The sequence below is a fragment of the Sebastes umbrosus genome, chromosome 10 (genome assembly GCF_015220745.1).
Source record: "Sebastes umbrosus isolate fSebUmb1 chromosome 10, fSebUmb1.pri, whole genome shotgun sequence".
Lineage (NCBI taxonomy): Eukaryota > Metazoa > Chordata > Actinopteri > Perciformes > Sebastidae > Sebastes > Sebastes umbrosus.
Window position 1 is genome coordinate 15,743,902 of NC_051278.1, and position 25,530 is coordinate 15,769,431.

Here is a 25,530-nt window from a genome sequence, read left to right on the forward strand (position 1 = left end):
CATTAATAAGAAATACAATTAATGAATAGATTAATTAATTCATTAAAATAAAGAGTGAAAGTGTATAAGAGCATAGAACACGATGATATAAGTTTGTGATTCCCATTCTCACTTATGTCTCATAAGTTGCTGCAGCAATTTTTGGGTTGATACCATTTGTTACACAGATTTAGTGCTAAATTTAACCATTTTTTACCACTCGAGAATTAATAAAAAAGAACAATAATCCCTCCAAAATACAACATCAAGACACCAAGACCTTGAGGAACACCATAGAACAATCCATGCTGGGATTTGGTATCAAAAACTTTTGACATTTGGAGATTTCTGCAAGAATTGTATTTTTCTGTGATTAGATGGCGAGCACTTCTGTTCTGCAAGCTGCTCAGAAACCCCCTTATTGTCAATCTATCTATGAAAGCCATCCAGCCTCTGAATGCTCTAGGTCTCTAGCTTGTGGTTGTAACGTTTCATGAGGCTGTGATTATCCTAGAGGTCACCACAGGTCATTTTCTACAGTGAGGTTGAATTTAAAAAATGGTCTCACTACAATGAAATGGCTCTTATGGGGACTAACATCATCACACATGAATACAGTTGGGCTCATTGGATCCACAAGATTCTCAGCTTTACAGTCATACATGTTTTGCATTTAATGTAATTCCAAGACTGTTTAGGGACCTCAGTATGCAGAAATATTCAAAACATCATTTTAAAATAGGCGAAATTGACAAATTAGTGCTGCATGCCAAAAACTGTTTATTTTCCCTAAACTGCATGTGATTATCATAAAGTGGGCATGTCTGTAAAGGGGAGACTCCTGGGTACCCATAGAACCCATTTTCATTTACATATCTTGAGGTCAGAGGTCAAGGGACCCCTTTTAAAAATCGCCATGCCAGTTCTCCCTCGCCAAAATTTAGCGTAACTTCGTATAGCGTTATTTAGCGTTCTTCCCCACAGCTGTTACAGCCTCTGATAAACGTAAAGTCGGCCGAGAGCGCCGAGTTTAATGATGAGTGCATGTTTTGGACATACCAAGCGACATAACTGGTAGAGGAAACAATTGTACATTGATATGTGTTTACATAGTCGTTTCTTTTGTGTATGTGTGTGTGTGTGAAGTAATGGAGTGTGTTCTTGGTCGGTAATCTCTTGCTCTCTGGTGCCAAGTTCCTCTTTGGGGAAATGAATACAAGATGAAGCTTGGTCTTTTTTAAAAGAATGTTTTCTTAGAGGCAAACTTGTTTAAGAAGCCATTATCTGGCTATTCTGCCGTTTCAGCCCCTTTGGATGTGTAATATTGAAACAGTTATAGGCTTCTCCGATACGATGGACCAGAGATAATTAGATTCTTACACTGGAGGGTGTTAGTAGGCAATTAAAATCGTACACCATCCATTTGTCTTCAAGCCTTAAGGTTGCAGGGAATTTTTGAAGATAGCAGTCATGGTTGTTTTCTTTGGGGAAACGGGTCCTCGGCTGATTGGGAGAGGCTGGACTAGATAGCGCAGACACTTCAAGGGCGTCAATACATTCTGTGCTGTTAAACAAAGCACAATAAGTCATTTCTCCCCGCCTATTCAACATACCTTTCCATAATCCACAGCAGTAATTCAATATGATTCACAAATTCAATCATCAGCATTAGGAGGGCATAAGTATTTTGTAATAATCTTTATAAATCCTAATTTATCAGGCCCGGCAGCTTAATAGTAACTAATCCATTCACAAAAGGCCTTGGCACAGCTTTCCAGCATGGGAACACTCAGTCCTTGAGACAACCTCTCTCACAGGAAAAGGAATGAAATGATTTTGTACTGCCTGCACAGTAAAGGTTAGGTCTGGTTCGATGTAGCACATAGGAAGGATTAATCATAGAAAACACTCAGATGTCAAGATAGCACAGAGCAGAGGGAATGCGAGCTGCAAAAACAGACTGTCAGCTGTGTGAGATAGACATTATAAGATGCTTGAGAGTCTCATACCACTATATGTACACTTGTATTTTAAGAAAAACATTCTTGCCCATAGAGCCAGCAAAGCAGGTCACCTATTTGATGTAGTCGATATATGTGGAGCACTTTTTTAGAATAAATTACACTGCAGCACAGTTGGTGGAGTGTGTCTGTCAATAAGGCTCGGTGTGATCCATCACATCTATCACACTCCTCAGGGGATTCACTTCTCTCAGTCCACAGGTCAGACATGAAGGGTTTTTAGCCACAGTACTGATGAAGAGAAAGCATTAAGGCTTTCCCCACCGTTGTTCCATGATAAATACACTGGTTAGTGGACTGGAGGTAATTATAGGGCTGCTCTGTCCCACACACAACAACTGCTACTACTGCAACTTTGCACAAAACAAAATGCTTCTTCAGCCTCGGTGGACTGAAGGAAGAAAACAGTGAAAATCACACAATTAACACAAACACCCAACTGTAAAATCGTATTATAAACATCACATTATATTTTATGTTACTGTTTTTTTTCACATTTATTTTATCTTATTCTTTAAGTGTTGATTTGCTAGTTATTGCTTTTATCACTTCGTTTCCTGTGATCTTCTCTAAGCACTTACGTCTCGTAAATCTCGAATGATTGTCCTACTTTCATGAGACTTTTCAAATTTGAAGTGCTATATTAATTAAGTTCTAATTATATTTACTTTAAGACCAACACAACGGGGGAGTTGTTCAAATTTGAGAAACATTATTTCAACAAGCGATCCCTCATCAACTACAAATAACCCCCGAAGTATATTTGCAAAAAAAGGGTCACAAACTGTGTGTGTGTGTGTGTGTGTGTGTGTGTGTGTGTGATGAGCTCTGTTGTGATGTAATCCACATGAAACATGGGCACAGCATGCAGATGCTGCGAGCTATAGAAAGAAAAAAAAGACAGAGTGGGAAAGGGTGGGTGAAACATAGAGGCGAACGCTGGCACAGAGGTCCAGGGTGGAGCGTATAGCCTCTTTAGAGCACACCTGAGTTGGCAAGCAGCCCCGCAGTGTCTATTATTTGATATCAGATTGGTATTAGCGAGATTAGTGGATGTCACAGGGCACAGTAAAATGTGAACATTGAGCCAGAAATCAATGCCTGGCTGGGTTCTGTTTGTCTGGCATGCTTGAGCTTTTTCTGGGAAAGACCCGAGGAAGAGAGGGGGTAGATTGTGAGAGACGACACAGAGCGTGGATGGACATGCAGATTAATAACGCTGTGTGTGGACAGACAGTGAGCCTCTCCATGGGATGCCATCTTTTACACCGCGGCGCCCCGTCGAGCCTCTCTCTAAAGCACACTTGCACTTTGCTTCCACACACACATTTCATGTGCGAGAGGTCTTTGAGTGATGGCTGTTGGTCATCTCAGAGCCCTTTTTCCTTTACACATGTCTCATGAATTTTTTAAATCCCCCTTTCTTTAAATCTTTTTTGCTCAAGTTTGCTTTAATGGAAGCAAAAGGCGAAAGAGCTGGGGGAAGAGATAGAGCATAGCTAGGGTGTGTGTGTGTCACATTTCTATTCATTCCTGAATATGAGATACTGCATTTACTTCCTTGGAAATATCGTCTGTAGTTGTTTACTCAACGGTCACGCAAGTGAAACACACAGGGATGGTTGTATATCGGCATCTAAATAGTTTATGTACTTGTGATACTGTACTCCTCAATCTGATGTTGACATAAATAAATAATTTAAGTGTGTGTGTGAGACTAACATTTTATTCAAGAAAACACAACAGCGCTGTCTCTCATTCAACCCAAGTGCACTATATTTCTGAAAGTGGAATTCCTGGGAGTATTGATGACACTAAAAGTCTTGAGGTGGGTGGACTTTGGCTGGAGCCCTTCCATGTGAAGTATGTTAGACCCCTGACTCAGTGAAGTATATACAGTAGTGAGTATTGGGAAGGAAAGCTGTGACAATGCTGCCACCTGCTGTATGGAGCAGATGAGTGAGCGGCCTGGTGGAGGTGCTGTTTGGGTTTTTACTTTGTGAGAGAGACAAAGAGTGTTCTAATTGAACTTAACTTGGAACCATTATAAATCACATCTGCCCTACATAGAAGCTTTTGTTGTCTTGTTTGTGTGTGTGTGTGTGTGTGTGTATTTGTGTGTTTATCCACAATCTGTTCCTTTGCATCCTTTATCACAAATTGAATACTGTTCCATTCAATAAGCCAAATACAAATGATCAAATAACAGGGAGGAAATTACATTCAGCCTTTTTGTCGTATCTGATATATTGTTGCTTGCGATCACTTTAGACAAACACAACAGTCATGCATAATGTTTAAACGCAGAAGAAAGCTTGAGGATGACCTCATGGCCCGCGAGGCATTCATCTTAACCATGCTTTTCCCAATGAAGTATTCTTTTCAGCCTCCTGTCTGTGGTTCCGTCTCCAAATGCCAGTCATGATTAATAGAAAGGATTGCCATCTACTGTGTGTCACCAGTGCTCTACGTGATGGACAGACGCACTTGAGTGAAACATGCAGCACTGGTAGAACTGGCCTTTTCCCCATTTAATAGAGGCTGGCATTTTTATTGTTCTGAGTGCGGGGCAAAATTGCATAGATATGAAAAAATGGTTTCTCTCTACAGCTTGTTAAAAAAGCAATTATAGGAGCTGCACAATAGCCATTGTAGAGCATGTTCCCTTATTGGTGTCATGGCTTTCATTTACTCAATTTGTCCCAAATGTCATTGGTTTATGTGTGTGTGTCTGTGTCCGTGTAAGAATGTGTGAGAGCGAGAAAAGGGGTGAGGATGGTGGGGGTAACAGATACGATGCAGGGATTAAAGTAGTTTTATGTCACTACTGAAATCTGCCTTTTGTGCATACATGGCGCGACATATTTTGCCGTGGTGTTGTACAGTAGGTAGGTAGCCGTAGTTGGGCAGATGCTCTCATGACAATTTGAGGTAGATTAGCAAGTATGATGTCTGTATGTATAATGAGTGTCATTCTCCAGTGATGTGTGTAGAAAGCAGAACCCTCCCCTCCGATACGTTTTTTCATGGATATCTCTGAAAAGGTGCATGCTTTTTAGTATCATGTTTCACAGTATCATAGTGATACTATTTACTACACTATAGTATTATAGTGCTACTATTTTTTAGCCAATTTTATTTTGTCCAATAGCTTACTTAAAAAAAAAACATTCCCATCAGCCTCAGCTGTACTTTGTGTTCAATGCAAATTAGCAAAACTAGGTGAACATTATAATGTTCCCTATTATCATCAACATGTTAGCATTGTCACTGTATGCATGTTAGTATGCTAATGTACCTAATACTCTTAGTCTGGTTCTATAAGTACCTACCATAGATGGTAGTGGCTAGAAGAGAGCCAGCATACTGGGTAAACTCTCGTGAGATTGTTAAGGTTAGGCATTGACCTTGAATAGTTAAGGTTAGGATAGGTTGTCAGGCAGCGAGTCTCGCAAGAGTTTTTGCAAGTATTTGCAGATCTCAGATCAGATTTCGCAATTTGCGGGCTCCCCTTATGGACACAAACACCATAGACTGTATATAAAGATGGACGACATGACAGCTCCCCCAAAAGTGTAGCCAAAACATCTGAATCGCCCCCCTGGTGGCTGGCTTCGGGCGGATGTGTGGGCGGGACCTTGATATCGCGGCTCCATCTTTATATACAGCCTATGATACCTACTGATACACATTTGAGACCCTCTTCATTGTAACAATAAGTTTGGAAGCCTTCCGATAACTGAAGTTAAAAGCTGAATATGTCAAAGACGAGCAAAGCTAACAAACTAACTGTTATATTTCAAACAAAATAAGGAGTTGTTAGTATCGAGTGCAGTAGTAGGTTTCCTTACCAATAACCGAGACCATGGATAGAAAACCCCATTAAACCCTCTATGTAAAAACACATTGTGAAAGTGAGGCTAGTGAAGCAGAAGGTTTTTGAAATGTGATGCCAGCTCTCACAAGATGAATCTTTTGCCTAGAGATGAACAGTTTGTGATCATTAGTATGACTGGTAGCTTTGTTGACTGGCATTATTCCCATGCATGCTCGTGTTTGGCTGATGATTTCTTTCCCTGCCTTTTCAGGTAAAGCGGAAATAGGAGATGAAGACGAAGGTGACGATGGTAATGTAGCTCCACGGACCATTAACACATGTTCTGAGCCCCTCGGCTCTACCAGTGCTTCTTGATGTCATTTGTTATCAAAAATTGAATTTTCTATTCGCTCCAGTTCAGTCTTTCCATCCCGTGTGCCACCACTCTTAACAAAAAATAAAAAAACTTCTCTTATCACAGAAGCTTGGAACAAAGAAATCCCTCAATTATGTATGGTTTTAGAAGTGACATTCTTTTCCCCTTCTTTTTTCCACTTAATTTATGCATGTCTTTGTGGTTCCATTGCTCTCATACTGCAGTACAAAGACAAAGCTACACAAAGAGATGGAATGAAAAGGCTGTTTGAGGTGATATTGAAAGCCAGGTCAATTCAACTCCAGGCACTGAACTCAAATGTTTTCCACTCTGTTTCTAGATGCTGCTGGAAATGAAGACGTAGAGATGGCGAGTCAAAACCCAGGTAAAGTACAGTCACAAGCCAAGGCTGCGCCAGCGTGGGCGGGGGTGTGATTATTACGTGTTAATGTGTGTGTGTGTGCAGATTGCCACTACTCTACACATGACTCACTGAGAGGAAAGGAGTGCACGTTGTTCTGAATCTTATCTCTAGAGGAGATGGGAATTGTACGAGCTGACTGGCGTGCAGCTTCTTGCTCTGGTTTTAACTTCAGCTCAGAGTTTGATTAAAGATCTAACCTGATCAGTCTTGTTAACAGCAGAGGAATAACCACTATACAAAGCTCTAAATGCATCTGTACAGGCTGGATGAATAGACCCCGAGATTCTGAGATGGGTTTTGTTGTGCTGACAGCGAGAGCCTTAAGTGAATTGAGAGAGAGAGTGTGTGTGTGTGTTACGGAGAGGCAACCATTAACTTTGAGCTAGAACCATTTCTCTTCCTCCGAATATCCTCTCTGCTGCTGGTATATAATTAAGATTCGGCATTTGCATATTGGCAGTGAGCAACGCCTCGCCTCTCTTCTGTTTTTGTTTTATTCAAATCCCATCCCATTGACAAAGATTTGACAGATAGAGCCTCTCTGAACATGAATTTTGTAGATATTCTATGAGAGAGTTATAGCAAATGCAGCCCTGGGATGCTATTCAAAAGCTGAGATATGTAATTACGTTCTCATGAGACACAAACAGAGAGGTAGGAGCTAGGAGGAGCAAAGATATACAGTTTCAAACAACACCTGCAGACTAATTCAGCCAAAAATACAGCAGTTGCATCATTCTTGTCCGTGTGTGTGTGTGTGTGTGTTGCAGGTGAAAAGCAGAGACCACAGATCAATACGTTGTTCAATAATGTGGTTTTGGTTACTTTGTAAAATATAACCTTTGCGCACAGACCTTTATTAGCACATTAATTTACCATGAGTACTCTGTTCCTTCACATTTTGCTTTATATTATTCCTTTTACACGCAAGTTTTGTTCTTTATTTTTATTCTAATACTATACATATTTTAGCACTAGAACTTTCCCTTCAAACGTTAGAAACCACACCCTAGGAAACGCTAGCAATCTATTGACCACCTAGTGACTTTATAACACCACCCATTACATACTTTATATCCATCACTGTGTCTCAATTCGGATACTTCCGTTAGTACACTTCCATGACACTGTGCACACTATGTACTTACTTGCGTAGTGAGTTTCGACAGGGTAGTGTTGTCTCAATTCGCACACGCTCGGTAGACCAGCTGGTGATAGTCAGCCACAGACATTACGCCGTATTGGCAGTAATTCAATTCAGACCGATGAATTAACCCAGTAATGGCTTCTATCCAATTACAGTATAGTGTTAATTTGTGACAAAAGGCACATGTAGAACTAACATTTGTGTAGTTCGGTGTTAGCTGTTAAAATTGTTAACTGTTTTGAGCACAACATCTGGGTACTTAGAGTGCACTGCATTTTGCCATACTTCTCAGTATGAACGCACTTACACACTCAAAATAGTGTATAGAGTCAAAATACTAAAAGTGCAAGCACGGAAGTACGCTAATTGAGACACAGCACTAGATTATCGTAAATCATCTATCCATACATTATCTTTAACTGCTTATCCTGTTCAGGGTCGCGGGGGGGCTGGAGCCAATCCGAGCTGACATTGGGCGAAGGCGGGGTACACCCTGGACAGGTCCCCAGACTATCACAGGACTGACACATAGAGACAGACTATTGTAAATCAGCTGTTTTTAAAAAAACTATATCTATATTTAAACTAGCTTATACAAGCTAAAGCAAGCACATTTTCCCTTCTTTCCTGTCAACCTCAAACCTTTCAAACTGGAAAAGAGCAACCTGTTGGTGTGAAAATGATTCTGAGAGATTTCTGTCAGCAGTCATGACGTATGGGCTTGTTTTCTGCCTTGTGCAACAGGATTTAATGTGAAGGCTTTGATTCCCTGTGCCTGAATTGATCCTTCAAAATGTACTTCTTTTTATACTTCAATGTTTGTGTGCCTGCAGATGAAATATCAGGAAATGAGGAGACAAATCCAGAAAAGGATAAAGATAAAGATGAAAATGAAAGCCAAGACAAAGATGAAGATATAGGGATTGAAAAAGACGAAGAGAAAGATGAAGACAAAGGCATCGACAATGAGAAAGATGAAGATGAAGACAAAGGTACGTACTTAAGGGTGCATGTGTTTGTTTTTATCCTTTTAAATCAAAAACTTTGAGGTGCACGAGTTGTCGGTAACAAATATTCATAACCTCGGGGCACCCAGGTAGCTCACCGGATAGAGCGCCTCATTAATGAGCCAATGTGTGACATTTCGGGGGATCTATTCAAAAATGGAATATATTATTCATAACTATGTTTTCATTAGTGTATAATCACCTGAAACTAAGAATCATTGTGTTTTCATTAGAATGAGCCCTTTATATCTACGTTACCATAGTTTTGCACTCAGCAGCTCACATTACCACAGTCTTGGAAAGGGAGTAGTGAGCAGAGGGGTACTCAGGTGCAATCTGCAACCACACCACTAGATGCCGCCAAATCCCGCACGCTGTTTCTTTAAGGCCGAGTCTCGGCACCGCAGCGGGCCCGGTTCAAGTCCGGCTCAAGGCCCTTTGTTGCATTTCATCGCCTCTCTCTCTCCCCTGCCTTTCCAGTCTGTTTCTCTCACTATCCAATAAAACAGAAATGCCAAAATACATCTTTAAACAAATATTTATTCCAAATTGAAAAAGGTTCAGGTGATGGTCTGATTTCCTGATAGTAATTGTATTTTATCACTGTATGCAGCAAAATATCCACAGGGCACTGAGGGGGACGAATATGAATAAGTCAGTTGAATGCATGAAAACCTGAAGGCTGACATAATGGCAGCATAACAAAATAGAAACAGAGATGTTTACATTTTGGGTTTACCAGCAGTCTAAAATTACACGGTTGGGAGATGGAACACTACAAACATTTTTTTTTTTTATTTCATGCTGTCAGTGTTTGAATCTATGCAAATTCATCTCTCAGCACAGAAAGAGCAAAACCAAGTGGGGAGGAATTGGCTCAGATTGTGTGCACTATTACAGATTGGACATAGAATATATTCTATCACTAGAGCCTCATAGTCCACAGCACATCCTCCAACTAACCATTAACACATACACACATAAACAAAGCTGATCTCATTGAAGACGTGGCGATCATCTGTCTGCAAAGACACTGATGTCATGTGAGTGTGTAGCGTAACAAACATCAGAGCTTTGCTTTCTTTTTTCCCAGCAGAGGAAGAGCAGCCTGCCGCGAAGGCAGAAGATGACGACACAGCCAAGTCCACTGTGGAGATGGAAGGTAAGATCGGATTTGCTTGGATTTGATTTGATCTGATTTGATTTGACCTGATTGAGAGTCTGACTGACTGGCTTTCTATCAATGTGATTTCCCCATCCAGTCTGGTGTATTTGTATACTTGTGTATTGAATCAGCACGGTCAGCTTTGTTTTTGTTGTCTGCTGTTTGTCAAACTAGTTTTCCCCTTGAATCAATCTCAGCCTGTCTGAGATCTACTTCACCCATGTAAAATCATTTTGTATAGGAAGCACAAGGCATCGCAGGGGGCCTCAGGTGATATAACACATCTCTGGAAGCCATGACAGAGGTGTTGAGAACCGTCAATCACAGCAGATATATAGAAAATGAAGACAGACTATATAGTCTATATAGCTATATGGATTCCGCATTGTTCTTTTATGGTCAGAATAAGCAATGTTCAATATTTTTTTAATGTCAACAAATCAGTTGAAAAGTGTTGTGTGTATCCAAAACCTAATACAGCTTATTCTTCTGTGCTATAAACCTCCATTGTTTAATATTAAAAACACATCAATGAGCCAAACCATTGCGCTGGGTGACCTGTTCATTCATGAACATGAACACTGTAGTTTATTTAGAGTCAATTCCACATACACCAACCTGCTGTTGTTATACTCACCAGACTAGAGCACCAAATGTGTGTTAATCCTCGGCTGAAAATTGGGAATCACCAGAGGCCCCACGATACAATATTATAATAATATTTAAGTCACAATGCGATTTTATTGCGATTTCAAACATTTTGCAATATGCTGAGTATTGCGATTAGATATATTGCGATATATTACCTTTTTTCAACTGCAAATGATGCAGTTTGTCAACATTCGTTTTATCTAAGAAGATACAGTTTTCACTCTGTTCATCTCAGAGTTTTCATTCACATATCTTGAGGACCCCTTTGAAAATGGCCATGCCAGTTTTCAGTGTAACTTTGGAGCGTTATTTAGCGTTCTTCCGGACAAGCTAACATGACATGGTTGGTACCAATTGATTCAGTAGATTTTTCTAGTTTTATATGATATCAGTATTTTCACTCTAGCTTTAAGACCGTCGGATTGTTAAGAGGTTAATAGTTTATATAATAAAAAATTAATACTTGACGTCCGTGTATCGATACAATAGTGCCACGCAAAATGTAACGATACTATGCCGATCCCCTACTGAAAATGGTCCCTAACAAATACACTGTTTACTCCTGTTTGAGTAACATTTGTTTAAAATTAACAACAAAAAAAAAACAATATATAATGTTGATTTCCGTTCTCAGTTAAACAAATTGGATCAAGGCTCAGTGGCACATTCAAGGTATAAAAAGTATTGAGAGATGGACTTACACATTGTTGTCAAGTCAACTTTGAATTAAATTGTACTGTACAGCTCTTTATATCTGTCTCTGTTTTAACCAGGCTGCCATATATGAAGCCTTTATTTCATTCAACCACTCCACTTGAGCGCCATGATAAGGCCAGCTATTTTGTTTGGATCGTTCATTGGCCACATGGGATAATCTGTCTTTATTTACCCACATCCTTCTCTGGCTCACGTTGTCACTGATTAAGGGTATTGTCTGGAGAAGTTGAGGGTTAGATTTGTGAGCCCGAGCCGCCCCTCTCCCGCCACTGCACTAACACAAAGGTCTGAGTCACTCCCTCGCCTCCATTTCACTTTCTCTTTGACTGACATTCAATTAATTTAGGGCGAGAGTGAACATTCCAGATAGATCTATCTGAGATAGCCTTCTCCATCCTCTCTGAAAAGCCATTGGAATACGTCCTACAAACACTGCAGGCTTTCCATCACTGGAAAGCTTCACTCCTGCCTGTTGATTGTGTCTTGCCTGAGCCCGCCAGTGTCTGTCACTGTCTGGGGTTACCATGAGCCGTGTACTGTGTGGTGGTACTGTCAAGCAGTAAACAGTGGTGTCATTCCTGATTGCAGGCAGATTGCATTTTGTATAGAGGAGCAGGGCTCAGGACAGAGTGCAGACTCAAACTGTCTCGGATATTGAATCTCATGCAGGCCAGCACAGCCCGGCTTAGCCACGCGTAACCAGCTATTCACCAAATGATTCCCAAGCCAATACCCTTTATTAAAAATAATAACTGTAATCAGGCTGCCTGCTCATGGCCATACAGGTTAAATCTGCTTCATTGAAAGGAGTAATAAAATGCCTCATAATGGTGGGAGGAATGAATAATGAATCAAACAATTTGAGGACAGCTGAATATGAGGTTGCTATACACACATATGCATACACCTAATCATCAGAGAGTCAGAGTGTATGTGTGTCTGTCTTTTGCAACAAATTCTTACCTATTATCTTTCGACATTGTCTTCTATTCACAATCATCAAGCGGTAATTTTCAAGCACAAATAACTCAGAGATGGTGATATAATGTGTTTTCTTCACACATAGCCTGTTGGCTGTCTGATATTGTGTTGGAACAGAAACAGGAGTGGAGCTTACCTTGATTGCAGGCAAGATAGGAAATTGTTTAAAGAATGCTTTACCCACAAAATGGCCATTTGTATATCAGTTACTCACCCCGTGTTACCTTGAATTCTTGAAGAAAACTTTGTTTTTCTTGGACTCGCAAGTGTTTTAAATAGTAAGGTTTTGGGGAAGATGCTTGTGTTTGGGAAGTAGTGAGCATACAACTGGATAAATGAGACTTGGATTATGCTGTACGAGTTGTGTGAGACATTGTGAACTGATGTTTTTTTCAACCTGGTCTCACGGGGAGGGGTATATTTAACACAACATTTCATGGACATTCTGTGTGTCATGAGGACACATTTTAGGCTTTTCGCATGTCATTTTTATGCCATAAAACAAAACTATGATAACGTCCGCAGTTAGGTTTAGGCAACAAAACCACTCACTTAGGTTTAGCAAAAACATCATTGTTGGGCTTGAAATAAGTACGTAAACTGAGTAAAATACATACGGAAATAATGTAACATCAGTACGGAAAATACGTGACAACATCATTAACGTAACTTACAAATCAAAACACCGGTCTTGAATACTGGTCTCCTGGTTAAAAGTTGTGTGTTTGTTGGGCACATCTACCCCCCCACCTGCCCGCCTGCCATAAGCGGCCTTTCTCACTTTTTATTCTATGTCACTAGCTCTGAGCGTGGCATATTTACACGGATACGTTTACATTGCAGTCAGTACAGACTACATGACGTACAAATCACACGCAAAAGCAAGAACAGCGTCCTTATTGCACGCTAAATGCCTTGCGCATTATCGTGTCATTCATACGCCTTTCCGTGTGAACAGGCTGGTGTTTATATAGTTTTGCTGTTGTTAAACGCGGCCCCCATTCTCCACTTTTTGATTCCCCGCTCACAGTGGAGAGCATGCGAGTTTTCTTCAAGAATCCAAGGAAACACGGGGTTAGTAATCGATATACAAATGGGCATTTTTTGCCTGAAGTCTTCCTTTAAGCTTTGTACATTTCTGGAACAAATTCAAGCATTTGAGCATAATCTCGCCAATCAGTTGGACAGATATTGCAACCCTATTTACATTAGCTGAGCTTAATTTCTCCACAAGGATACATCTGTCTTATTTAATTATAGATATATGATATACTGAATGAATTACTTTTCCATTTCCCTCGCCAACTTGCTAACAGTGGCCAAAAAGAAAGATAAATGTGATGCTCTTAAACACAAGCAATTTAGAAAGAAGAAATTGCTGTCTATTGCTGATTAAATGCTTTCTAATTTGTTGTTAGGTTATTTGTTCAGTCGTGTACATTAATTCATAATAACTACAATACTGTCGCTGTCATCAAACCAGCTGCGCCTGTGGCTGGGGATGCATTTGATTTCAATATGACCAGCTTGATACCTTCCAGTCGTTTTTATCTTTCCATTATTAATCAGTGAATGACAATGTTCACAGTCTACCTATTTGTAATCCCACATTGTAGGATGTGTCATAGACAGACATGTCGCTAGCTACAGCGTTCCGTTGCATCCGCACATTTGTATCCACGTGCTCCCAGTTGACGGCAATGTCTGTCGACGGCCTGTTGTTCTCACGTAGCTCAATATTGCACATATGGAAGTGTTTATCACAGCTAAGCATCTCAGTCCCAGCTCAGTCACACTAAATAATACAAAGCTTTGTGTTTTACATTATTTATTATGTATTCATTTCCACTCTCGTCGTCATCATTATAACTTGTTAATGTAAGAATGGATTCAGTCTACACACATTCCCTTGCATTAGATAAAGGTGAAGGATACTGCACAGGTAATTTGCTGATGTCTTAACAGTTCATATTACCAAACTGTGCCATCTGTTGTTTACTGTACATTGCAGGTCTGTTTGTATAAAGGTGCAGTTGTGTTTAAGCATTTAGTCTTTTTGTTCTTAGCTCAAATTACTTCAATTTATTGCAATATTATAAACAACCAAAAGCCATAAGATCCAAACAGTAACAAATATTATATTCTGGAGATAGCATATCTGTGTGGAGTAAAGATATGTAAGGAGGCAGGCAGAGGAGAGATTGTGTATTTTAAATCAGGCTCCACAATATGAATCACAGGCTATGTATTAGATATATCTCCCCGCACAGGCAATAAGATTCTCAGTCTGATATCTGGGATTTTATAAAGGCTCCCCAAATTGAATCAAAATCCAAGCAGCCTTTATTTATGAATATTCATAACCTACTTTAGAATGGAAAAGGAGGCTATATTGTTATTGTGTTTGAAATATCTATCCAGCAAGCCTTGTTTTGGTGACTTGTGAGAGTGGGCACCCGCTTCAGTAAGCTCGTGGAACATCCATAAATTAAAATAAGACTGTCTTTGCCTAAAGCTAGGAATAAATAAATCTGAGTTGTGAGCAGAAATTGTTTTTTCCTTCATGCATGTGTGATTCTCCTACAGGAGTCGATAGCTATCGTCTTAGGTAAGATTTAATGGCGGCGCAGATTCAATGCCACCGAGTGAACAGCAGCTCATCCTTCTTTCCGATCAAACTTTGAGCAAGTTTTGTCTGTGAAGTATTTGCATGCATTGCAATGCACCAGCACTAACCTGAATAAGGTGACGGTTCTGTGATAGTATCTCCTATTACACGGCCAGTCAGTTTAGTATGTGCCTATTATCCACACAGCCTTTTTTAAATGTGACCTGTTACTATAATTCTGCTCTTCAATATATGCCTGAATAGAAAGCACAGACAACCTTGCAATCGAGGGAGCCTGGATGTTCCTCATATTTTTTAGCCTTTGATAAAGCTGGCCTTTTTAGAGGCCGACTTGTGGGATGAAAGCAGCTCATTGACTATGGAAGGACGCTACGCTACAGAGAACACTTTAGAGCAGGGATTCTCAAAGTTTTTGAGGCCAGGGGCCCCTTATAAAGGAGGAACTTTTCCAAGGACCCCTCTTTTAATCACATCGCAGATTAAGCATATGCTTACTACCATTTGCACTCTCAGATTCCATTGAAACTATTTGTTTTTCTATCTCACCCTTATTACCTATTTCACAGTGATAAACAGAAACACGTTTCAGTTTGACTCATGTTAAGATAAGATGAGATAATCCTTTTTTTTCTTAGTCCCACACATTTGCAATGTTATTTAATGTTAAATGAGCAACATGTAGCTCTGACAGCTAGCGTTTAAAATGGGTAACAGAGTCCAAATTCAAAACATTGGACTTGTGGCCTGTCCGCTCCATCGGTGCAAACTCCCAGGAACAACACCGGACTTTGATGCAAATTTTAGTAGTGGCCAAACGGCGGTACTACAACGTCCGTGTCCGTCACGTGATGCCATTGGGACCAAAAATACTTTTTCCCATAGACTTACATTGGGAAAGAGACGTCCAGTTTTTTTTATATAGATCAACTTCCGAGTATGAACACTCCAATAGCCATTATTTAAATCATTAGGTGTGACTGTAAGCAGTTAGCGTGTGTTAGCATCACGGCGTTGCCAGCAGCAGTAGTCTGAATCACTTCACCGGCTGTGTGAGAGATGTGCCGAGGCTTTTCAGGTCCGTAGAATCTAACGTTAACGTTATCTCTGTTGATCCAGTTTGTTTGCTTGCTTCCATGGCTGCAGAAGGATGTGTTTGTATGCCAATTTGTTTCACATGTGGCAACGGGGTGTTGAAATGGTCAGTGGACGGCATCACACTGGCCAAAACAAAAACAAACGTTCCGGACCATAATGGAAATTTTAGAGGAGAACATACTGACTGTAGCATTGTTGTCAGAGAAACCAGTAATCAATTCAGTGCATTTCCTTAATCTCTGATGACATCTCATGGTCATTTTATGATTTATTACAGTAAATATATTACATATTGGTCCTTAAGTACCACTGTGATTTGATTTAAATTGCATTTGGGTTCAACTTGACAGCATTTATAGCCTTCATTTCAAGTAATTGATCTTAAATAAATAAATCCAGATATTTAAAATGTGCTTCAGCTTTAAAATAATGAACGTATTGCTGTGTGTGACAATCATATCAGAGTTTCCATTGGCCAAAAGCTAACGTGGGTCGGAGTAACGGACAAAATATGCTTGTTTTAATGGTGCAAATGGTCCCCATCTGTAGATATGGACTTTTTAATGATATAGCACAATTTTACAATTTATAGCAAATGACTTTGCAGACCCCCTGACAGAGTGCCACGGACCTCACTTTGAGAATCACTGCTTTAGAGAGGTAGTCTCTATCTAAGCGTGGCTGGGTGCAGACCAGACAGGCGAGTTTGGGGACAAACTGTAATGGCACACTAAAGCCAGGCAGGAGGGACCCTGCAGGGGAGAACCAGAGAAAGAGGATGGAGAGACAGACAGACCCAGCAGGCCATCACAACAATCTAAGTCTCAACACAGCAGAGAGACAAGGCACCATTACATCAGCCCAGAGGCTGTTGGAGCTGACATTCCCACTGCTCATCTCTCCCTTCTTTTCTCTTTGTTTCCTTTTCTCTCCTTAGACCTGTTGTGTTGTTAAAAAATAGCATCACAGCAACACAAGTAAACTCCAGTTCACACTCATTATCCAAGTTTTCACTTGTTTATCGTTACTTTATTGTCTCAATTTCATGACTTTCTTTCTCCAAATGTTCTTTTTCCCCATGGTGGACAGGATGTTTTAAGTATAGATGGCTGTGAGTGCTTTATTTAGCGCTGACTCTGCCACAACCGCTCGCAGCTCACTGTATGTGTGGCTCTGAGCAGAAAGCCCAGCTGCATCCACAAGTGCCATATGGTGCCCAAAAAACCACATGCACATCATGTACCCACCTCTCTCCTTGTAAGATCTACAAACAATAAAAAAAAACTAAATGGAGGTGCAACAAATCCCCTTAACAACTGTTATGAGAATTGGTTTTATTCTCTTGTTTGCGAATGTTATTTGGGGGGGTTATTGATTTCTATGTATTTTACTCCCTCGGTGGTACAGCTTGAGTGAAACAGAACAACAAGCCGACACAAATGGCTCTTCTGAAATCCAGCAGACTTGCCATTGGCAATATCAAGGTACACACAAACCCATCACAGCACGGTGACCCTGTGTGGTCGCACTTTTATGTTAAAGCATCAAGTACAAAGAGTGGAATTTCTTAGTAATCCACGGCAAATCAAAAGAGTTTTTTCTCCTTTTCAACAGCTTGAATAATTTATCCCCGAATTCATTGGTTTATTCCTCTCAGAATTTGTTGTTGCTGAAGTGAGCTTTGCATTTATGTTACTTTGTCTTAGCAAAAAGGAATTGAAGCTTTGCTTAATTGGTTGTACTGTGCCCTTTTGTCTTTCCCTTTTGTGAACAATGGGATACTGGTGATGTAAATCTAATTCTGTAGAGCAGTGCGGTCTTTCCTATGGCAAAGAGTTGTCAGCACACAATTAACTTTTGGCATAACATTGTATACTGTAACACTGAGTGGCTCCTCAGGGAGCAAGCTGCCACTGGCTGAAGACATTAGGCTGTGCTCATGTTTTATAGCTTCTTACACCGACTGTGAAAGTCCAGGAACAGCAGCTACACCAATCACAGCCCTGCTGAGGCATTGTGTGTGTGAGTGCCGTGAGGAGACTAAACACCAGTCTTATCGTTATCCGTATTAATGCAGCTTTTATCGTTGAATTCCATTTGGCTTTGCTCCTCCGTCTTAAACTCCGCTTGACTCATTGTTTTGACTTGCTTTGTTAATTTTAGCTCACCGGATATCAAATGGAGCCTGTTTCCTGGTGATTTCAATACGAAAAAGTTTCACTTTTCAAAAGCCCTTGGAGTCTGATTGAATTGGGTTCTTCGTCATCATTCCTCAGCGTGACAGTACCCTCCATCATTTTGTAATGTCTTCTTATTGATGAGAAATACAGGACTCTGGGCATTTAGCTGGAGATGGGGAGTGTCCATTATGTTGGTCACCTCTGGCCCAGAAGCCTGCCGTCAAAGAGAGGAGGCCTCGTATAACGGACAACATTTCGTATCTTACGAAAAGTTATTCCTCATTTTTCGTGCGTTTTCCTACAAATGTCCAGCAACATGTGACTTAAGTGTCAACAGCCGCTTATTAAATGCATTGAGTCTTTTCAAAATAACTTCCCTCTTCACAAGAAACCACTTAGTTAGGTTTGGGAAAAGATTGACTTGGTTAGTTTTAGTCAACAAAACTACCTAGTTAAGTTTAGGAAAAGATCGACTTGGTTAGGTTTCGGCAACAAAACTACTTAGTTAGGTTTAAGATTGACTTGGTTAGGTTTAGGCAACAAAACTACTTAGTTAGGTTCAGGAAAAGATCAACTTGGTTAGGTTTAGGCAACAAAACTACTTAGTTAGGTTTAAGATCAACTTGGTTAGGTTTAGGCAACAAAACTACTTGATTAGGTTTAAGATCAACTTGGTTAGGTTTAAGTGACAAAATTACCTAGTTAGGTTTAGGAAAAGATTGACTTGGTTAGGTTTAGGTGACAAAACTAATTAGGTTTAAGATCGACTTGGTTAGGTTTAAGATCAACTTGGTTAGGGTTAGGCAACAAAACTACCTATTTAGGTTTAGGAAAAGATCGACTTGGTTAGGGTTAGGCAACAAAACAATCTATTTAGGTTTAGGAAAAGATCGACTTGGTTAGGTTGAAGTTAACAAACTACTTGGTTAGTTTAGGAAAAGATCGTGGTTTGGGTTAAATAACTCTTGAAGTGGCGTAACTTAAGTAGGGAAGTTACATGACAAATAAATCAACGCTGACTTCTGGTTTCACACGGGGTACGAACACCGGTCTCTTGGGTGGAAGTCCAGTGTTTTTTGACCCACCCATCCTCGACCTCCTCCCTATAAGGCGGGCGATTGCGTGGATTACATACTGTACGAATTGATTTCGTGAGACAGTGCATTACTTTTCGTAGGTATAGCTATGAACGGTGTACGGAAACAGCCTGACAAGAGACCCACTTTTTCTGTCCTCCTTTGAAGCTCCTCTTTTGATCAGCTCTCTTGTCCTGTCTGCACCCCTCTGTTTGGTTCACAAAGATGGCAAATGAATCAACTCTGAGCTGAGTGAAAATTTGTCAGCCAGCAGAGACGCAACAAATGTATATTTGAAAAGTCTGGAACACATTTTAATCTCTTGTCACACACACACATCCTTTAAAAACACACATGCGTACACATAAAGACACTGAATGATGAGTGATCTCTGTATGTGTCGCCTGTCTCCTGGAGGCAGTGAGGAAGATTTGATGGTCGAGCTACTTCAGTTAGAAACAGGAATAAACCCAAGTGAGATACTGAGAATAATGGTCTTTGAGACTCATACATGACAGTTAGGATTTTAAGTCTTTAAACCCTTTGGATTGCAAATGTCATTCGACAGTATTTTTCAGATATTAACCCCTTCCTCTCATCTCTCCAAGTTCACTCAGAATGCACAGAGGGTATGATGCAATAAGATACATGACATTAGAGTAGCAACCTTTAGTTAATAGTCAACTAATCAACTAATAGTTAATTGCTGCCCTGATGATACAGTGAAGTATATTATGGAGGGTTGTCATTAGATTCAAATATTTAATCATGATTAATCGCAAATTAATCAAACATTATGTTCAAAATGTACCTTAAAGGGAGATTTGTCAAGTATTTAATACTCTTTATCAACATGGTAGTGGACAAATATGCTGCTTTATACAAATGTATGTATATATTTATTATTAAAAATCAATTAACAACACAAAACAATGACAAATATTGTCCAGAAACCCTCACAGGTACTGCATTTAGCATAAAAGATATGCTCAAATCATAACATGGCAAACTGAAGCCCACCAGGCAACAACATCTGTCAGTGTGTCAGTGTGCTGACTTGACTATGACTTGCCCCAAACTGCATGTGATTATCATAAAGTGTGCATGTCTATAAAGGGGAGACTTGTGGGTACCCAGAGAACCCATTTTCATTCACATATCTTGAGGTCAGAGGTCAAGGGACCCCTTTGAAAATGGCCATGACCGTTTTTCCTCGCCAAAATTTAGCATGAGTTTAGAGCGTTATTAAACCTCCTTCGCAACAAGCTAGTATGACATGGTCATTCTCCGAAAGATCGTTTGCATTAATGCGTTAAAGAAATTAGTGGCGTAAAAACGCATTATTATCGCGTTAACTTTGACAGCCCTAATATTATGTGATATTATGTGATTAGGGAGTGATACATCAGAATAAGTCATCACAGAAAACACTTAATTGGACAACATTGGGCAAAAAAACAGCAATCAGCAGTGAAGTAAATTTGTCACAATAGTAATATCTGATGCTACGTCTTCATTTGCTATATTACATCTCTATCAGTCCCTCACTATGCTGCTGACCTCTACTGAGGTTTACCATCAAGCTGCTCTCTTGCTGACCTTTCAGTGATAGACAGCTGCTCTGTCAGGGCTCCCGGTTTTCACTGCAGTCTAGACGAGCACTTTGATTATATTGACCAGTCAGATCCATGATCTCCCGCGGAAAACCTTGAGCTGCCCAGAGGAGGCATCACTTCATAACTGCAAATCAGTCGGCTGGCCCGGGCCGTGTCCTCAGCGGCACACAAACATCCAGGCCTGCTGCTTCTACACCTCCCTCAGCTGTGGCGTGTCCCGTTTTATTGTATCGCGGGGGTCAGCCAGATCACCTCGTGTCAAATTTACCAGTCCCCTGCAAGACCGTCCGTGCCTTGATATGGTAAACGACAATAGGTACTAAGGACAGAGGTGGGCAGCTTCCTGCTGCAGGCCCACTAGCAGTACAGGGAGAGTCTAAAGATTATGTTAAGTAATTCAGCGAGTGATGAGAGAGGAGCCGGCCACCACTGACAGCAGGTTTAGCAGGTATGTAGGTCACACAGGGGGAGGCCTCTTTTGCATTTTTTCCCTTCCATATCTATTTTTGTTTTGTCTCCCTTTCTCACTTCTTCTTCACTTAATCAGTTATTCACTTACTCCTTTCATCTCAGGGTATCTCTGTGTTCTCTTGTATCTCCTTTTTTGTCTTCTGACAGATCACTGTGACTGTTTCACACTAACTTGGACGAAGTAGGGAACAGAAAAAAAAGAGAGATCAAGAGTTGCCAGTGGAGACGAACATTTTTGCTGGCTTTCCTGTTTCTTTCAACCCTTGTTTATCTCTTATTGCCAGTGGTCATTTTCTCTTCGTTTTTCGCAACATATGTTGTCAACCGAGCCCCCCTCTCTTCTCTTGCCATCTCTTTCTGCCCTCTAATCATCTTCACTTTCTCCGAGTTGTAGCTTAACCCCAAAGCAGATGGTGTCCTGTTCTCTTTTCAGTCATTCAGAGTACTCTGTGTTTTCTCATCTTGTCAAGCATTGCCCAGGCCTGTGTAATGAGCTTGGGTCTTTTCAGCCTGTTTAAGGGACCCTGACCCAACTTGGAGCCGCCCAACTACAGCCGCCACAGCAAGGTTACCCAAACCCGCAGGGGAGCACAATGCTACTTAGTGTCCACAACCCCTCGGCCTTTTCTTAGGGAGAAGAAAGGCGGAATATTAATGAAGACTCTTGGCTTTTCAGGAGGATAGCAGTATAGAGGGGAGGCCACAGTGTTTATTGAACAGGCTTGTTTTCGTCTCCCTAGCCTGCAGGTCACAGCTCGGTGCTCTTTAATTGGCTCAGATTGTCAGACAGTGTTCCATCTCATGGCAAAGAAAACTCCAGCTATCAAACGCTGACCCCCGCTTCCTCACAAAATCCTTTTATTTCCCTTTTTTGAGAGTGGCAGCTCATGCAGCTAAGCTATTTCCACACTACAAACTTAACATTAACATATGAAAATGGGCTGCTTTCCCCATTTACCAGCTCATTAGTTCTTTTGGTTGGGCACTTGTTGAGTTCCACCCGCTCTTGTTTTCCTTGAGCAGGGAGATGTCTTTAATTATCTTTGCAGTAGGCATATCAGCCCCAAAGCTATTAGTCCATGCAAAGTTCAACGAGGGGCTCTTTGATACTTGTTTAATATACATGGCCCAATGCAGGCCATGCCCGAGTCCTTCATAGACCACCCAGTTTACATGCTGAAATGAATTCTGCTCTCAGCTTCTCAATAGAAACAGGCATTGACCTTGACATTTTCCTATCTTATTCTCTCAAGATGCTATTGAGCGAGCAGCAGCCCTCCGTCTGCTTCATAAAAGCCACAGAAACTACAGATCTCTACCAGATATTTGATCAACTCAAACAACGTAGAAATACTTAATGCAATCAGTGAAAGACATTCAGTCAGTAAATGTTTTTTTTATTGTGATAATTTGAGCAGTGAGCCGAAGTGAAAGAACGGTTTTAATGGTTTTCAGTAGCTCGCTGTCTGAGATTGTGATGGGTCATGTCCATGAGTGGGAGCAGCTGGACACCTGTGTGAGCCGGCTGGGATCAAAGCTGCAGGACCTGTTCAGACACAGCAGACCGGCCCACCACGCCACGGTCTGGGGATCAAATGAACGGAAGAAATTCTCCTGGGGAACTGACACTGTAGGGCACAGACACTTCTACACCTCCATCGATTTTTAGTCTTTCTCTGCTCAAGAAAAGAGGATTTTGAATAAAAGACGGTGAGATGTCCTGTGGCTGAGGGACAAAAAGGAACCTCCTGTTCTGCCCAAGGCTCCTGTCTGGAACATTAAGCAGAGACGGTTTCCCATGCTGCCATGTGGGTGACCCACGGGGACTGCCTCCCCTGTGGGCTGACTGAGCTGGAATGACAAGAACATTAAAAGTGGTGTGTGGAGGCAGAACCGCTGCTGATCGGGACAAATGCTCTCCGAGGATGATGCAAACTAACGAGAAAACTTATCTGACAAAAGCTACAGCGCCTCAAATATCTATTTCATTTATTAATATGATGCTTTAGAATCTTAACTTGCCATAGCTGCCCAGTTCAAGCACATTTTCTATCATATTGTGGTGCACTACACTAATGCTGACCAACAAAACGCTAACTACCTCGTGTCTAATAAATGAATGGAAGGTGGGGGGATGTAATTTTCTGCTTGTCTGCATACGAGGGTGACTTATGCCCAACTCTCTTCCTTCCTCTCCCCTCTCTTATGTGTGCAGATGTGAGCGCACACACATATTTTCATCCTCCCTCTTGAGCTACTGAGGGGTTTTCTCTCCGGGATATTTTCACTGAACTTCTGAAAGGCTGAAGTGACAAGAACAGAAATTAAGTTAAAGAATTGTTAAAAGTAGTCAAAGCTAAAGAATGACAAGTTTGGCGAATGTTTTAAATGTTTTTTGATCTACTGCGTGGCCTCTGTGCTCGTGTAAATTAGTATGTCATGAAAACTTCACTGAAACATTGTGATGACTTGACATATAACAAAAAGATAAACAGATTACAGCTCTAATATGTGGGAAAAAAATGAAGATCAGATTCCCTTTTAAATCCAGTCAGCCTTGCTGAGTTTGTCTATCTTCATGAACACATTCTCACCCCAACTCATCATCTACTAACACTTTGTCAGACCCCTCAGCGTCTCTTTTTCCATCGCACTAAACACGTGCTAAATGTTGTGAATTAAACAAAAACACTTTAGGATTAGGCAACAAAACCACAACATGGTTGGTCTTAAAATTACTATTACAAATGTGACTTGACGTTGTGAACGCAGGACACAAACAAACAGCCGATTGTAAAGTGAAAGTGAAACATAACACACGGTCTCCTGGATGAATGCCTTGAGTTTGTTAGGCCCATCCACCTCCACTCCCACCTGCCCTGTGTGTCTCTTTTGCTCTTTAAACTACGTCGCCACAGCACTTTCCTGGTGCGTTTACTGATGCCACGGATTGGTTTGCATTGTAGTTAATGGAAAGCCCAGTGTGTCTCCTACCGCCGCGAAACATCTGTATTTGACGCCCTGGGAGCAATGTCATGCTTGTTTTGGTGTAATCAGGAGATATAGAAACTAACGTTTGAGATGCCCAAAGTATTTTATGCCCTCTAGACACCCACAATAACACATGCAGTATACAAACTGTGTTACCATGTGTATTGGTAATTTACAAACCAAAATGGAGGGTGGGAGACACTGTCAAGGACCCCTCAGGGTCCCCGCTTTAAGAACCACTGGTGTAAGCTGTCTAGTTTCCTGCTGAGGGAGTCAATTCGGTCTACTGTTTTTCTCTTTTCCTTATCAGCCCTCTGTGGACTGTGTCTCTCCTTCACCAGAACCTTGACAGAGGCCCGTTTTTCTCTCTCCCCCCGTCTTGTTTATGTGTTTACAACAGCACACTCGCATCCTCCCCTAAATGATAGCCCTCTACTGTCAGCACACAGGAGTCAAATTAGAGAGCAAGACATACCCGCGTTGCTGTTCCCTCCGAGCCTCAGGCAGGCAGGGGAGGCTGGAGCTGCAATCAATTGAAATTCTGAGCTTTTTGCTTTGTGTTGATCAGTGCTGGATATTAGGAGGAAGAGGATGCTACCCTAGCACCCAGACTGTGATGTTATTACCTGAGAGAAAGGAAGAAATGAGCATCTGGAATGAGGGCAGTGCTTCAGAGAGCTCATGCTGCTGCACACAGGCGTGCTATGCTAGCTCATATAAAAAGGCAGACACGATGTACACATTCCACATGTTCCGCCATCAGCTTTAATATCCGTAAGGTGATCGTGTGGAAAAGTGGTAATGTATGGCATCTCATTTCATGTGTATGCATAATTTATTGCATCGGTATTGATGCCATACGCCTGGCTCTCGAACACACGTGTTACATCGTGTGTGAACATGTTTCCTGTCAATTTATTCCATTACAGTTATGATCTGAATCTGGTAAATCCGCTTCTTTGATTAATTTATAATAAGTACGGCTGTCCCAGAATACCATTTTTTAGGTCTTAACCTGCAGCGCGGGACCGCCGTGACAGGAGGAGCGTTTTAAACTCTCGGTTAGTAGGCAGCACGGACTTGTGCCATTAAAGCAGCAGAATACCTCTTTCACACACTCAGAGGCTTCCACCACATATGTTTTTTTGAACAAAATGTGTCATGAGGAGTCCATGAATGCTGTTTTT

At 41.0% G+C, this 25,530-nt stretch overlaps 1 protein-coding gene across 2 annotated transcripts in view; it reads left to right on the top strand.

The window, feature by feature from the left end:
- Positions 1 to 25,530, top strand: part of macrod2 (mono-ADP ribosylhydrolase 2) — a 454,175-nt gene that overhangs the window by 423,494 nt on the left and 5,151 nt on the right. The window contains exons 12-15 of one of the 2 annotated variants that reach the window (XM_037782351.1): positions 6,089 to 6,127; positions 6,534 to 6,578; positions 8,598 to 8,756; positions 9,865 to 9,933. In XM_037782351.1, coding sequence (XP_037638279.1) covers positions 6,089 to 6,127; positions 6,534 to 6,578; positions 8,598 to 8,756; positions 9,865 to 9,933 — 312 coding nt within the window. The remainder of the gene's footprint in view (positions 1 to 6,088; positions 6,128 to 6,533; positions 6,579 to 8,597; positions 8,757 to 9,864; positions 9,934 to 25,530) is intronic. The other variant, XM_037782352.1, reaches the window with a different exon arrangement.